The sequence below is a fragment of the Schistocerca serialis genome, chromosome 9 (genome assembly GCF_023864345.2).
Source record: "Schistocerca serialis cubense isolate TAMUIC-IGC-003099 chromosome 9, iqSchSeri2.2, whole genome shotgun sequence".
Classification (NCBI taxonomy): domain Eukaryota; kingdom Metazoa; phylum Arthropoda; class Insecta; order Orthoptera; family Acrididae; genus Schistocerca; species Schistocerca serialis.
The window spans coordinates 214,737,361-214,753,727 of NC_064646.1; the positions used below are offsets into that span (position 1 = coordinate 214,737,361).

The 16,367-nt window shown below is 45.0% G+C and overlaps 1 protein-coding gene across 2 annotated transcripts in view; it reads right to left on the reverse strand.

Annotated features, from left to right (window-relative positions):
* LOC126418648 (phospholipase DDHD1-like) overlaps positions 1-16,367 on the reverse strand; it is a 189,753-nt gene that overhangs the window by 112,014 nt on the left and 61,372 nt on the right. For both annotated transcript variants that reach the window (XM_050085520.1, XM_050085519.1), the window contains exon 2: positions 9,104-9,265. In XM_050085520.1, the coding sequence (XP_049941477.1) occupies positions 9,104-9,265 (162 nt within the window). The remainder of the gene's footprint in view (positions 1-9,103; positions 9,266-16,367) is intronic.

Genomic DNA, 16,367 nt, shown 5'->3' on the forward strand with positions numbered 1-16,367 from the left:
TTGAGATTTTCACTCTGCAGCGAAGTGTGCGCTGATATGAAACTTCCTGGTAGATTAAAATTGTGTGCCAGACAGAGACTCAAACTCAGGACCTTTGCCTTTTGCGGGCAAGTGCTCTACCACTTGGTCTGCCAAAGGTCCCGAATTTGAGTCTCGGTCCAGCACACAGTTTTAATCTGCCAGGAAGTTTCAGATGAGAGACGTTTAATCATCTAACAGTGGATCTGGTACGGTCCAGGAGCTGTCGGGGCAATGTGCAAGGGCACTGAGGAGCTCAAGGGCACTGAGGAGCTCCCACTCCATAAGTGGAGCGTTATAGGATTCACTGTGGCGTGTAGTAAACGAGGAGACTTACCCTTCCAGCCACCGTTTGAGAGTGCAAAAGGCTGTGGGGTAATTCTCCGACGCAGAGGCTCCAGCATAGCGCTCAGCAAAGTGCTTGGCAATCACGTCTGCGTCGGTAGATAACACTCCATTTATGTTAACACCGGGAACGCCTGTTGGGGTATGGTACCTGAAAACACATTTGATTTTTGCCAGACTTGGGAAGGTGACGTATGGCACCCAATGGTCGAAACATATCTCTCCCAAAACTCCTGCTTCTGTCGTTCGATAAGTTGGTGAATGCGAGCATGGAATCGTTTAAAGGCTATGAGGTGCTACAGGTAAGGGTGCCACTTATGCTGCTGTAGAACTCGCCAACACTCCGTAATTGCTTGAACGACTTCTGGCGAGCACCAAGGTACTGTCTTTTGCTGGGGGCATCCTAAAGAGTGAGGGATCATACTTTCTGCCACAGAAATGATTGTTGTAGTCACCTGCTCAACCATCACATCGGTGTTCCTGTGCGGGGCAGATTCAACAGTGACAGCAGAGGTGAAAGTTTCCCCCAGTCCATCTAGTTTAAAGCCCATCTGGGCAGGCGTCTGTGGGCCTGATGCCAGGGCAGTGACAGGAAGATAGGGAAGTGGTCACTACCACACACATCGTCATGTGCTCTCCAGTGGATAGATGGGAGAAGTCTCGGGCTGCAAATTGATAAATTAATGGCTGAGTAACTACCTCGAGCCACACTGAAATGTGTGGCAGCTCCAGTATTTAAGAGGCAGAGTTCGAACTGAGACAGTGCAGTTTCGACACCTCTGCCTCAGCCAGTAAGCACGGTGACATCCTACAAGAGGTTATGTGCGTTCAAATCTCCCAAAAGTAGTGTAGCAGCACCACCAATTAAGATAGGAAAAGGTTAGCTTTGGTGCAATAGTTCCGAGTGCACAAGTTACAGCCAGGTGTGGGCATGTTGACAGTAAGTTACACTACCAGCGGTTGCAAAGTAGAATGGAGGCCACAGGGCCGTAGACCCGCTGAAAAGAATAAACACAGCGGTGTGCATGGCGCAAGTTATAGTCAGAAGGGGCCCACATGCCCAACCCAGGTGTTATGAATATATGACTCAGAGCAGTGCGTTATCAAAACAGTGGTACACAGCCACGTATAAATAGGCGCTGGCTCGCTAACACGGCATTCAAGTGTGACAGCTCTCCTGGAGAGTGGGGTGTGTCCCACCACCAGCTGATGGGGTGCCAGCGTTCCAGTCTATGGTAGGTTGCTGGTTCGACCCTCTGAGGCCAATGCAGGGCCGCAGCCAGCCAGCGGCGGGCCACGCCATGGCTCGCTACTGCGGGCAGTCTTGTTGGCTCTCAAGGCGAGGGCTGCAGATTCGGATGCCAGATCACGGGCACTTGTTGTCGCCATGATCTTAGCCACACTGGCGAGGAAGCACATGCAGACCGCCTTGCAGTCCCTGTGAGTGGCACTGAGGCAGCAGGGATGAGGCCGCTGAGTTGACTGGCGGCGCAGCCTGACGTCATCACAGTTCCGCGGCTGTACAAGGCCAACACACAGCAGGACATTGCACGAGTTGCTGAGGCAGCCATTCTGCACCAAGCCATTTTGCAGACAGAGAAGTGGTGTCCTCAGCATTGCGGGACCTGGTAACGCTGACTGAGAGGAATGGGGGCACTGTAGCTGGAAATAATAAATCACTTGGGAAACTCAGATGAGTTTTAATATGGCGCATCCTGACAGTTTCTATCCACGTCCAACACGCCTCTACAGTAGGAAAGGTTTAGGGAGTTGATCAATCAGTGCAGTTAATACAGTCAGAAATACTACACCACCTGGCGGAAGATATACATTGCAGACAGTTATTCCCTGTGTTGTCCTTATTCTGACAGGCACAGCTTCTAGAGGGGTTTGAACGGGCACAGTTTCACTACAGACTGAGTTTAGGACATAAATGCAAACTCCAACTGACACTCGACTACAGTCGCTGTGCTTCCTGTAGTATCCCTTATCACCGCAGAGGGCAGGGGTCCACATTGCCGAGAACCAGGTTTCCTGGAGGGCAATGCAGAAAGCAAGTGTAAAGCTTAACAGTTGCCATAGCTCATCCAGCCAGCATAAAAAACTGCCGCAATTCCACTGAAGGACGATGTCATCGTGAGACTGGAAACCCATGGAACATTCAATGAGGCAGTTTAAGCCGCAGGGTCACCTGCTGCCACCAACTTTTTGCCTGAGCAGTCTATATCCATTTTGCCTGAGGGTGTGGGAAGGTCTAGGTCCTCAGCAGACACCAGAATGTCCACCTCATCCATATATGCAGAGCTTGGAGGTTGGGTGCCACCACAATTCGTTTGGTCTTGGGGACTTTCTTTTTGGATTTCTCTTGCTGTTCCTTGGGTTTCCCTGGCTGGGAGGACTTCACTAAATCAGTCTCCGGGACTGAGGATGAGCGTGAAGCCCTGCAACCAGCTGCTTTTGGGCTCTTTTGGCAATGGCAGCTGTCATCTTTCCGATTAGCAGAAACCTGGGCAGGGAGTGACCCAAGGGACCCCTTCCTAAAGAGAGCAACCAAAGAAGTTGTATGCTTCTCCAGATCAGAAGTGTGGATAGACGTTCCCAATGGTTGGGTGGGGGGGGGTTGTTGCTCCCGAAGCAGGTGGTGCAGGAGCAACATGGAGGGAAGTGCCCCCCACCATCAAGGGGCAGGTGTAGTCTTCTGGCTCTGAGAGGTGACTGGGGTTGGCAGAGCTGATGGGGCTAGAACTGTTGTAGCGGCGGTGTAAGACGATGTCATGCACACAGGATGTAGGCATTCAAATTTCCTCTTAGCCTCAGTGTATGTCAGTCCGTCCAGTGTCTTGTGCTCCATGATTTTCCTTTCTTTCTGGAGAATTCTGCAGTCTGGCGAGCAAGGCGAATGGTGCTTTCCACTGTTGATACAGATGGGAGGTGGGGCACATGGAGTATTGGGATGTGTTTGGCATCCACAATCTCGACATGTGATGCTGGAAGTACAGCAGGAAGACGTATGACCGAACTTCCAATATTTAAAGCACCGTAATGGGGGAGGGATATAGGGTTTTACATCACAGCAGTAGACCATCACCTTGACACCATCTAGGATAATGTATCACCCTCAATCACCCTCAATCACCCTCAAAGGCCAAGATGAAGGCACCAGTGGCAACCTGATTATCCCTCAGACCATGGTGGACATGCCGAACAAAATGTACACCTTGCTGTTCTAAATAGATGCGAGCTCATCGTAGGACTGCAAAAGAAGGTCCCTGTGAAATTTGATACCGTTGACCACATTTAAGCTCTTATGGGGCGTGATGGTTCCAGAAACATCCCCCAACTTGTCACAAGTGAGTAATGCCCATGACTGGGCAGAGGATGCAGGTCTGATCAAGAATGACCAGATCTCATTTTGGACAAGCCCTCCACCTCCCCAAACTTGCCCTCTAAATGGTCAACAAAAAACTGAGGCTTCATCATCATGAAAGTTTCCCCATCAGCTCTCGAACATACAAGGTACCGGGACGAATAAGAGCTGCTGCCATCCTTAGCCTGATGTTCCTCCAATGGAGTGGTCAGGGAGGGAAACGATTTGGGGTCACCCTTCTGTGCATTGAATTGAGCCCGCGAACCCTTAGACACTGCTGGTGTTTCACCATCAGCAAGAAATGATGTACTGCGTTTCATTGCATGTCATCCACCCTTGATGCCACCCACTACGACCAGGGGCCCTCCTCACGGTCGCCACCCAGCTGCAGCAGGATGGCCATTGCCAGAAGTCCCAATGCCCCAGGGGGATAGACATCTACCCCTTGGCATATGTGGGGAGTTAACAGCACAGGCATCAGCAGAGCGATCTCTGTGTGGCCAGGGGGCTACAACCAATGGGGTACATGGCAGCCCCACAACAACAGACTAGCTACCGTGCTGGATATCAGATGTAGCCAAGCAAACAAGTCCATTATCATTGCCAGTGTAGAAAATGATACAGCACAGTTGATGGAAAAATACACATTCAGGAGGGTGACCTTGCCCAACAGTTGGACAATGAGCAGAAGTGCAGATCCACGTCAATGAAGGATAAGATAGGTCTCAGCGCATAATGGACACGATGCACCATATAAGGTGCCCTTCCCCAATTGGCTTGATCTTTGGGAAAATTTTTAAAAGTGGAGGTCAAACCCTACAGGAGACCATCAGATGGAGGCCGAAACGTGAGAGACTCCTTTTAGTCCCCTCTTAAGACAGGCAGGAATACCTCGGACCTATTCTAACCCCCGGACCCTAAGGGGGGAGTTGTGCGCTGTCATACATAAAAATGAAGTCAGGGCCGAAAGCGCACCAGAAAAGATGCATATGGGGAAGGAGTAGTGTCACAATAATGATGACCAATGAGAGCACTCTGTTCAAAGATTTGGAGGTCAGTACACCCATGCAACACCATGAAAGCTGGACCACCAAAAGTGATGATGTTCGACATTGTTCATGGTTGCATTAAGTACCCTCATATGGTGAGAGGTATGGAGGCATGAAGATGCATGGGTGTACTGACCCCCAAATCTTTGAAGATGGTAGATTCATCAATTTTGCTCTGACACGCTGCCCTTCCCCACCAGAGTTGGGGAGGAGTATGGTTGCAAGTCCACACACACACACACACACACACACACACACACACACACACACACACAATCGACAACCATCCAGCAGCTGTAAACCACACTGTGGAGAAATGGAACACTCTGTCACAACTCCTTACCAACCTTGTGGCCAGCATGGTAGCATATTGCAGTGCATGCACTGCTATCGGTGGTGGTCATACATGCTATTAAGAACCATGAGTGGTATTTTGCAAAGTACAATCATAAATCATAGTGATTTCAGAGTAATTATTGTCTTTAAATGAAAGTGTCATTTCTGTTCATCTCATTATGTATTTCTTTCAGTTACTTTCTATGTTAGACTGTAGTAGTACTTTCTATGCATGGTCCAGGTTTCATTGAGTTATGTTACTTGGCAGTAACACATCTTTTTTTATCAAAAGTTACCTCTGTCCATAAGCTGGACTATGTGATCAAAGGTATACAGACACCTGGCTGAAAATGACTTACAAGTCTGTGGCATCCTCCATCGGTAATGCTGGAATTCAGTATAGTGTTGGCCCACCCTTAGCCTTGACGACAGATTCCACTCTCGCAAGCATAAGTTCAATCAGGTGCTGGAAGGTCTCTTGGGGAATGGCAGCCCAGTCTTCATGGAGTGCTGCACTGAGGAGAGGTATCCAAGTCGGTTGGTGAGGCCTGGCACAAAGTTGACATTCCAAAACATCCCAAAGGTGTCCTATAGGATTCAGGTCAGGAATCTGTGCAGGCCAGTCCATTACAGGGATGTTACTGTCGTGTAACCACTCCACCACGGCCATGCATAATGAACAGATGCTCAATCGTGTTAAAAGATGCAATCATCATTCCTGAATTGCTTTTCAACAGTGGGAAGCAAGAAGGTGCTTAAAACATCAATGTAAGCCTATGCGGTGATAGTATCACACAAAACAACAAGGGTTACAAGCCCCTTCGTTCATCAGGCATTCGGCACATCCACATCCCGCCATCAGATCGCCTCATTGCGTACTGTGATTCATTACTCCACACAATGTTTTCCCACTGTTCAATAGTCCGATGTTTATGCTCCTTACACCAAGTGAGGCGTCGTTTGTGTGGCTTACGTGCAGCCGCTCGAGCATGAAATCCAAGTTTTCTCACCTCCCGCCTAACTGCCATAGTGCTTGCAGTGGATCCTGATGCAGTTTGGAATTCCTGTGTGATGGTCTGGATTGATGTCTGTCTATTACACATTACGACCCCCTCAATTGTCGGTAGTCTCTGTCAGTCAACAGACGAGGTCAGTCTGTACGCTTTTGTGCTGTACGTGTCCCTTCATGTTTCCACTTCACTATCACATCGGAAACAGTGGACCCAGGGATGCTTAGGAGTGTAGAAATCTCGCTTGTATATGTATGACACAAGTGACAACCAATCATCTGACCATACTCAAAGTCCGTGAGTTCCGCGGAGCATCCCATTCTGCTCTCTCACAATGTCTAACGACTACTGAGATTGCTGATATGGAGTACCTGGCAGTCGGCGGCAGCACAATGGACCTAATATGAAAAATGTATGTTTTTGGGGTTGTCAAGATACTTTTGATCACAGAGTGTATAATACATGCAGACCAGACGTTATCAACATACATGGAAGGTGTGAGAGTTTAGGGCCCACAGTCTCTATAAGTCTCAGTTGCTGTTAGGGAAAGGGTGGACTGGAAGTGGTAAAAACTTGTCACAATCCAATATCACCAATTTGTGCTCTGTCTTTTCCTTTGTTTCCTTCTTTTTCTTTTGGATATTTAGTTTCAGCTTGGAAATGTCTAGACAGGCTTTTGGAACTGAAGACAAGCAGGATGTCCGACAGCCCATTTTCAATTATAATGACAAGTGGGGTAGTACAGTGATTAACACACTGGACTTGCATTCGGGAGGACGATGGTTTGAACCCATGTCCAACCATCTTAAATTAGGTTTCCCATGATTTCCCTAAATCGTTTAAGGCAAATGCCAGGATGATTTCCTCAAAAGGCATGGCCACTTTCCTTCTCCATCCTTCCCTAAATAGAGCTTGTGCTCATCTCTAATGACTTTGTTGTTTATGGGACATTAAACCACTGATTTTCTCCTCCTCCTCCCATGACCAATGTGGAAAGGGGAGGGGGAGGGGGAGGGGTGGTGGTGGTGGTGGTGGTGGTGGTGGTGGTTTGTGGATATGGATGGGTAGTCCTCATCCAAGAGAGACCTGTCAAGAAAGATACTGCACTGCTCAGGAAGGGGAGGCCAAGGTCCTTGAGGTAGATGTAGAAGGATAATAGAGGGGGAGAAGATCCTGTTTTCCTTGATTCGGGGCCTGGAGAAGAGTGCTTGGGAGGATGTTTGATCCCAGTATTGATGGAGGAGAGTGAGCATTCTTTTTTACTGTAGGCGGTACCTTGCTTATTATTTGTGTGACATCTGTCATTGTTTGTACAGTATGTAAATGTTCATATTTCTTCCAAATCTCAAAATAAATTACTCAGTCAAAGGTTTTGTATTTTGCATTCTTTTTTGAATATACATCAAGCTGATGAGCAGGGAGAATGCCCTTCCCTACAGTTAATGTAAACCAGAAGTCTTCGACACAGAGTGTTCTCATGTAATGCTTGGGCACAGTCTCCATACATTGGGCCATTTGAACACCACGAAACATGTTTACAACCAACATATTCATTTAAAGTGCTGCACGGGAGATGGTGTATATTGTTTGACATATCACTGATAGACCAATATCTTCACTTTCTCTGAAGTGTGTCATTATAAAAAGGCAGAATGAAAGTTCCAGTGTTTTTCCTGGACGCAAAGGACAAAGTAGACTCAACATCTTTCCAAGTTTCCTCATAATTCTTCCTCTGTTTGTAGTGTAAGGACATGAAAATATATACCTTGCAACACGCTGAGGTTCTTATGTGGTGTAACTATAACTGAGATATCCCCAAGCTTGTTACATCAGAGCAGGACCTGTGACTGTGTGGGAGATGATGTATTGTGTAATAGTTATTTGATGTATTGTGTAATAGTTATTTGTTTCTCATTTTACTGATGGAGGTGACTTTACTGTATTCATCTTCAATTTGTTCTACAAAGCACAATGGTTTTATTTTCAAGAAAATTTCCATGTCCATTCTAGAAAGACCAAGGACTGGGGACCATACTTCTCTCTTTGCTCCTTCAATCGGTTTTGCTCACTTATTGTAGCTAATGGAGGCAATGTCATGAAGTTGTATCTCGGAACATTGTAACTGTCTGACCTGATGAGAATGCTGGTGACTTACGATCACTAACTTAGGATAGTTAGGTCTCTTCATTGCGAAATGTCTACCACTGTACCATGCACTCCAGCTGGAGACTATTCTCACAATCGTCACCCTATCACAGCACTAGCTGCCTGGTACCAGCAACCATTGCAGAGAGTCCTCCATGTTCCAGTTTCAACACCACATACTCCTTGGCATATGCAGCATGCTGACAGGACAGATACTGACAGTTCAATTCCTTCATGATCAGGAGGCCACAGCTGTGCAGTTATATGATAACCTCCTCCTATAATGGCTCGGTGACGGTGTTGTGTTTTCCACACTTTGCATACACGATCCACATCATGTGAATAAGGTGTAATTGTACATTTGGTGGGACATGTGCTATGATGGGTGACATTCCCTGCGTAGCTTGTGTTACTGAGGAAATTTTTGAAAAGTAGAGGCATAAACCCACTGCCAGGAACAATATTTAACTAGCCATAAGAGGAGGAAGGAGGTAAGGTATACAGACGTGAAGGATAGTTGGAGGGGAGGGGGAGACGAACTGCCACAATGACTCACGGCCCCGTGCTCACCAGGTGCCAGGTATGTCATCACAAAAGAGTTGTGAGCCCCATGAGGAGAAAGAGAAAGAACCAGAAAACAGGATAAGCCAGTGGAAAGAAAAATAAACTGATCAGGACTAGAGAATGGGAAAAAGAAGTATGTATAGATCAGTACAGAATTGAAACAATGGAAAATAACTGATGACACTGACAAATTACTACATCCAAGAAAGAAGCTAATATTGCTAATGGAAAAAGAAAATGAAAGCCATTTTGATTTATGACTGACTTACCAGGACGAGCAGTGTTGCAAGTAGGATCTGGCAGCAAGTCGAGGAGCTTCTTCCCGATGAAAAGACTTAAATGAACAGCTTCTAGTTGATCACAGTGGTCAGCTTCCAAGGGTTGCCATGTTGCATAGAACCAGGTCCCACGGGTGATAGCACATTCTTCACCTTGTGCAAAATATTTTTTAACAACCAAAATCTCACAGTTATTTTTTCGAATAGCAAATTTAAAACCTTTTACTGTCTGAAACAAATTATTTTATATCCTTATAGTCATACATGAACCCCCCCCCCCCCCTCCAATCAAACAGGCGCCTCCAGAAAAATTACGGTGTAACATAAGCGGGTAAACAAGAAATTAATAATTCTACTCACATGTACAAAATTTCACTGTGTGTGTGTGTGTGTGTGTGTGTGTGTGTGTGTGTGTGTGTGTGTGCTGATCTTATGAGCACACAATGGAGAGCTCATCAGCGCCCTTACACTTATCAAAACAAATGAATGTGGATATAAACTAAAATTGTTGTATACTCATGCACTCGAAATGACCACACAGTCACTATCTCATATGCACTAAAACCAATTAGGACAGAAAGTGGCTATACATAAAATTAAAACACAGAGAAAACAAAACACAGAGGGGCTAAAAGAAAGCACAGGAAAATGTAAATGGCTCAGCACTTACAAAAAACTTGGTTGAGTCAGTCACCCTGTTGACACATTAAAAACATCTCCTTAAAATCTTGTTAAAATGTTGAACAATTCACAAAACTTTAAAACTTGAATCACATTCATTTGAACACTGCTTAAAATAGAGAGCAGATCCGTCGGCAAACCTGTCACCATCTGCTGGTCAGCAAATAAAATGCAGTCCAATAAAATGTGGTGCACAGTGATCTGCATGCTGCAAGCACCACACGTTGGATGGTCCTCTCACTGGAGTAAGGGGCCTATGCGAAGACAAGTAAGAACGGCCTTGTCCCGTCAATGTGGCTGGAAAGAAGTACGCCATGGCCGAGCTGTGGGCTTTACAACACAGAGCTTGTTGTCAGTCACTTCGAGCCATTTGTCTTGCCACTGATGCATGACTTTGTACCTCAACAGCGAGGTGATAGCATGCAGGGGGATAGCACATGAAATACCAGAGGATCACAACATGTCTACTTGGCAATCGATCTAACCTTTCGCTCTCCGCAATTCTCATGTGCCCAGGTACCTAGCAGAAAGACACCTCCTTCCTCAGTCACTGTAGTTGGAGGAGGGCATCCTAGATATAGTGGATGAATTTATCTGCTGGGTACAAACATTGGAGAGAGTAAAGGGCGCTCAGAAAATCTGAACAGACAAGAAATTTAGCACTGGAAGAATGTCTCATCTGCTGCAGTGCCCAAAAGACCACATATTCTAACAAGTTGTCAGAAAATCAAGAAATATATATGTCAGAGATGAAATTAGCAACTTGGGTATTAAAATCAAATCAATATGGAATTTTGTTAGAAAGGAGACAGGAAAAGTAACCATTGGGGTAGGTGGGACTACTATTAAGGAGAATGAGACCATCTTAACCACCAGTACACAAGTAGCTAATGTATTTAACAACCAATTCTGAAGCGTAGGTAAAAAAAAAAAAATGGTGAGAATAGTTGAAAAGAAAAAGCCAAGCAGTACACAGAAGAGATAGTTTTGAGAAATCTTAGTTAGTTTAATTTTCACCAAGCAACCTCTTGTGAAATAAAGAAAAATCATTAAACCTTTGAAAAATAAATGTTCTGTTGGAGTAGATGACAACTCTAACAAGATATTAAAACAATGTGGAGTAGTTACAGCTGATGTTCTGACTCACATATGTAATGCATCACTAGCTCAAGGTATTTTCCCAGACAGCTTAAAATACACAATTGTCAAGCCTCTCTACACAAAAGGGGACACTATAGATGTCAATAATTACCAGCCAGTATCCTTGATAACAACATTTTCACAAATCGTGAAGAAAGTAATGTAACAAATCACAGTGCGGATTTTAAAAATGATGTGCCACTGAGACAGCAATATACAATTTCACTGCCCACATAATAAAGTCTTTAAATAGTAAAATGTAAAAATGGGAATTTTCTGTGACTTATCCAAAGCATTTGATTGTGTGAACCATGAAATTATGTTACAGAAATTACAATTCTACGGTATAAATGGGAGAGTGTATGAGCGGTTAAGTCATGTCAACAGAACAGGAAACAAAAAGTTTCTTTATGTGTGGTTTAAGGGATTTAAGGAAGTTTGCCATTTCATCTAACTGGGGTGAAATTATGTTAGGTGTTCCACAGTGTTCAATCATGGGTCCCGTTCTGTTCTTGACATATGTAAATGACATCACTTCTTATCTGAAACAAGAAGCTAAAGTGATGCTGTTTGCTGATGCTACAAACATCATTACTAATCCAGTAAAAGAAACTCCAAAAGAAAATGATACAAGTAATTTCTTTGGAAAAGTTATTAATTGATTTTCTGTGAATAGGCTTGCTCTGAACTTTGAAAAAACACTGTACATCCAATTTTCTGCTGTAAGGAGCACAGTCCTTCAATAAATATAACACAACATCAACAGAAGTCAGTAGCCAGGTATAGCATACTAAGTATTTGGTTGTACATATAGATGAGAATCTTAATTGGAAAATTCATATTTTGGATCTTCTACAGCGACTAGGTTCAGCAACTTTTGCAATCAGAATAATTGCCAATATTAAGGATGTAGAAATTAGTAAGCTAACATACTTTGCATACCTTCGCTCTCTGATGTCAAACGAATAATATTTTGAGGTAACTCAACACTTAGGCAAACAGTATTCACTGCTCAAATGAAGATGATTAGAATAACGTGTGGGGCTGACAGTCGCACATCTTGTAGGCATCTGTTTAAAAGGTTAGGAATTCTTACAACCACCTCACAATACATTTACTCAGTAATGAAATTTGTTCTCAAAAACATGGTCCAGTTTAAAAACAACAGTGACATTTATGATTACAATACCAGAAGAAAGGCAAACTTACACTATCCTCTAATTAACCTACCTTTGGCACAGAAAGGGGTAAAATATGCTGCTGTAAAACTTTTTGATAAATTATCAGATGAAATAAAATGTCGGACAGACAGCAGTAATAGTTTCAAAAATAAATTTAAATCATACTTCCTTGACAACTCCATCTATACTAGATATGGATTTTTTAATAGGAATAAATAAATCTATAGGTATAATATATACATTTTGTGCCATTTAAGCGAATGGGGTAGTTAATAAAAATTTTAACTAAAAGAATAAGGGAACTTTGATTCACGTGTGCATTTCTTATGCACTTGACACGTTCCACATCATAACAGTTACCATGAGACATGAATGGAACACGTAACTAACTCTAATTCTGCATCAAAGACAGTAAAGTCTTGAGGCAGTCAGACCTTGAAGACATGATCCGGGATAATAGAAAACGACAGAGCAACAAACACAGTCCCCCTGCTTAGACCCAATTGTAAAGACAGCTGCATAGGTGTGATGCTCATATCAAATGTCTGAAAATATTGAAGTAAAAACAGAAGCACGGGTGTAATCTCTCCTGTGCTGCACTAAATCTAAAATTACACTTGGTCTTTGTGCCAACCAGGGTGGCAGATGGTTAAAACCCTGGATTTGGGATTGTACTTGCTCCACACTGAATGACTCCAGTACATGCTGCACGCAGACCCCAAATGGCATTGTGCCCATGGATGGCTGGAGAAAAGACATTCCAGAGGCGGAAGCAACAGTATAGTGTGTGGGTGAAGTCAGATCTGCAGAGACTTTACATGCCTTATTCACTAGGAGGAGCTGCTGCCGAATGGTATATGGCGGTTCTCCAGCCTCAGCACAGAGGCTGGGTATGGGACTGGTCCTCTAATCACCCTTGAACAGTCGAATCCCCTCCTGGTGGACAGCATTAATGATCTGCAAATAAGGCGGCCTCACTGATCCATACACTGTTCACCCATAATCCAGCCACAAATGCATGAAAGCCCTATAAAACTGAAGGAGACACATCCTGCTTGCTCCCCAAGACCTGTGGCTAAGGCATTTTAAGAGATTTAGTACCTTCAGGGTTCTGGGGTTCAGGTCTCTCAGGTGTGTCAACCACAACAATTTCGAGTAAAAAGTGAGGGTCAGAAACAGCACTGCATCTCTAAAATGTAGGATCGTGTCCCCCTTATGCAGGGCAGGCAAATTACAAATACTATGAGAATGATTAAAACAAAAGAAAACACACACACACACACACACACACACACACACACACACACACACACCTGCAGAAAACTGAAAACCTGCCTTTGCAGCCCCCTCCTCTAACCTCCTACGCACTTTAAGTTGCAACTGATGGCTTGCCGTTGCAGCACTGGTGGAAGAACAGAAACCAGCGAAACTGTCCACAAATAAGTAGCACTGTACAGGACTCCTTACTGTAGACATGATAGTGTTTATGGCCATGGCGAAGAGGGTAACACTTAAAACACTGTCCTGCTCAAATGATCTGACAGCGAGCCACCAACTCGAGTCCAAAAACACTGTTGAGACAGGAGACACCATGTGAAGAGGGGAAGGTGGCCATGAAAACCCCACTGATGCAGTTGTGAAAGAATACAGTGTCTCCAAGCAGTATCGTATGCCTTGCGGATATCGAAGAATGTACCAATGCAGCTATGGCTGCATAGGAAAGACTACTGAATAGCTGCCTCTAGGCCTCTAGTGGGGTGAGGTAGACCGAAATCTCCAGAATCCACACGGAGAGTGGTCAAGGAGTTGTCTGGTCTCTAACAACCAAACCAGACCAGATGGATGTTAACCATTTGCTCCAGAGTCTTTCCAACATAGTTTTCTAAGGCGACTCCTGTAACTACTGGGAGATCTACTGTCCTTTCCCAGTTTCAGGAGAGGTATCAGAATGGCCTCCCTACACACGTTGGGGAAGTTGGCTGTCTGCCATATAAGATTAAAACATTTGAGGAGGGTTTCCTTTTATGCCACTGGCAAATATCGAAGCATACAGTACCGGATTTTGTTGTGACCAGATGCAGTCTCACAAGTCTAAGACAGTGATGATTTGAGCTCCCACTTGGAGAAAGGAGAGTTGCAGGCTTCAGAAGAGTCAGAGTTGAAGTCCAACTTGCCCCTCTCTACAGTTGCATGGTAGTGACTAAATGCCAGATCCTGGCTTGCATTGGCTGTAGTTTTTGCAAAATGTTCAGCCAGCATCTGAGCAATGTCTCTGGGTGTTGTTCGCAGACACCCATTTCAGCACTGCTGCTATCGGTAAACGACTGTGTTTACCAGAAATCCTCCGCATGGCTTCCCATACTTTTGTAGAACGGTTGATGGAGTCCAAGAACGCTTGCCATGACCGTTTTTTCTCCTTCATGACATGTTGAGCCTTGGCTCTTGCGATTCGAAATGCTGTGAGGTTGTCCACTGTCAGGCAGCATTTAAACAGTCAACGAGCTGCACGCCTTGCCCAGATGGCTGAACAGCACTATTCTGTCCACCAAGCAGAGCAGAGGAGTGGTGTGTGTCATTGACAAACACAGCAACACCTCCGTTTGGCTTGTTCCCCAATCAGGTCATCCTTATGATGGAGAGTGCAGCCCCGTAGCACAGGGGCATCAGTAGCTTTGAAATGTGTTTCTTGTAAACAAAAGCAAAACACAAGCACAGAGACTGGCCTGTGCCTGGAGTTTCACTTCCTCCACATGAGTCCTAAGCCCATTCATTTTAGTATGGACACCTTTTTACCATCATGGTTGGACTTTCACCCCGTCTTTCCGCTGGGGTGGGAAGACCACTATGGCTGGAGTTTCAGCTTTGGGGTAAGATGGTTGCCCCCAAGCAGACTTCGCAGTCCATTGGCTCTGAAGCAGAAGCAGCAGAACCAACAAGTTTAATGACATCGACATGGTCTGACAGTCTACTGCCTGTTTTTGCCTGCGGTGGAAGTTTCCTATTTGCTTTCTTGGCTTGGAAGGGCTTTGCGGGAATTACCGCAACAGCAGCAGACACAGCGCTGGATTTTCACAAGACTCTGCCTTCGGAGGGACTGTGAGCTCTGCAATGGTGGTAACTGTGACTTTCTCTTATGTTCCTGGAGGGGCTGTGGGCTCATAAACAACTGCAGCTAGACAAGTACACTGACAAACACAGTTACTAGTGCTGATAATAGCAATCTCCATTTGTGTAAAAGCACTAGCTGTCGAAATAGGCTTTTTAAGGGCAGAAGCAAGATTGGTACTGAATGTGGGATGCTGCCTGGCCTTATAGATCTTCTTGGCCTCTCCATATGGGATGCATTTTGGCATCTTAATCTTCTGTATCTTCCACTCTACAGGGAAGATATTGCACTCCCTAATCCAGACAGGGTGATTACACACTTTGGAGGGGAGGAACAGCCAATGCCATCATGGGCAGCTTTGCCACATTTGCCATAGTGGCTTCACCCTTACATCTTAATGTTGTGTGCCCAAACCACTAGCATTAGAAACAGCTCGTATGGCCACACGGTGAGATGGAGAAAACGCATCTTGATGTTGTCTCAGAGTTCCGTGCTATTGAAAGTAGAGATGAAGGAGTTAGATTTCACCAGATCACCATTCACCCTTTTCAATATATTTTGCATGTCAATAATCCCCTCCTGAGCCTTCTCATCCTTAATTCCTCCTTGGGAATGTCAACAAGATCTTGACAGGTCAACACCTTTTCTATACAGAATGAGATTTTCACTCTGCAGTGGAGTGTGCGCTGATATGAAAATTCCTGGCAGATTAAAACTGTGTGCCGGACCGAGACTCAAACTCGGGATCTTTGCCTTTCGCGGGCAAGTGCTCTACCAACTGAGCTACCCAAGCATGACTCACACCCCATCCTCACAGCTTTAGTTCTGCCAGTACCTCGTCTCCTACCTTCCAAACTGGTACTGGCAGAACTAAAGCTGTAAGGACGGGGTGTGAGTCATGCTTGGGTAGCTCAGTTGGTAGAGCACTTGCCCGCGAAAGGCAAAGGTCCTGAGTTCGAGTCTCGGTCCGGCACACAGTTTTAATCTTCCAGCAAGTTTCATACCTTTTCTATAGTTCAAGGTGTTGTGGAGCTCCTTGTTGATAGCATATTCTCCAAGGCATTTAGCTTTCCAGGGGCTTGTTGCCTGTTGGGAACTAGCAGTTTCAACCAACATCATGCCATTACACAGTCATTTGATGGATTTC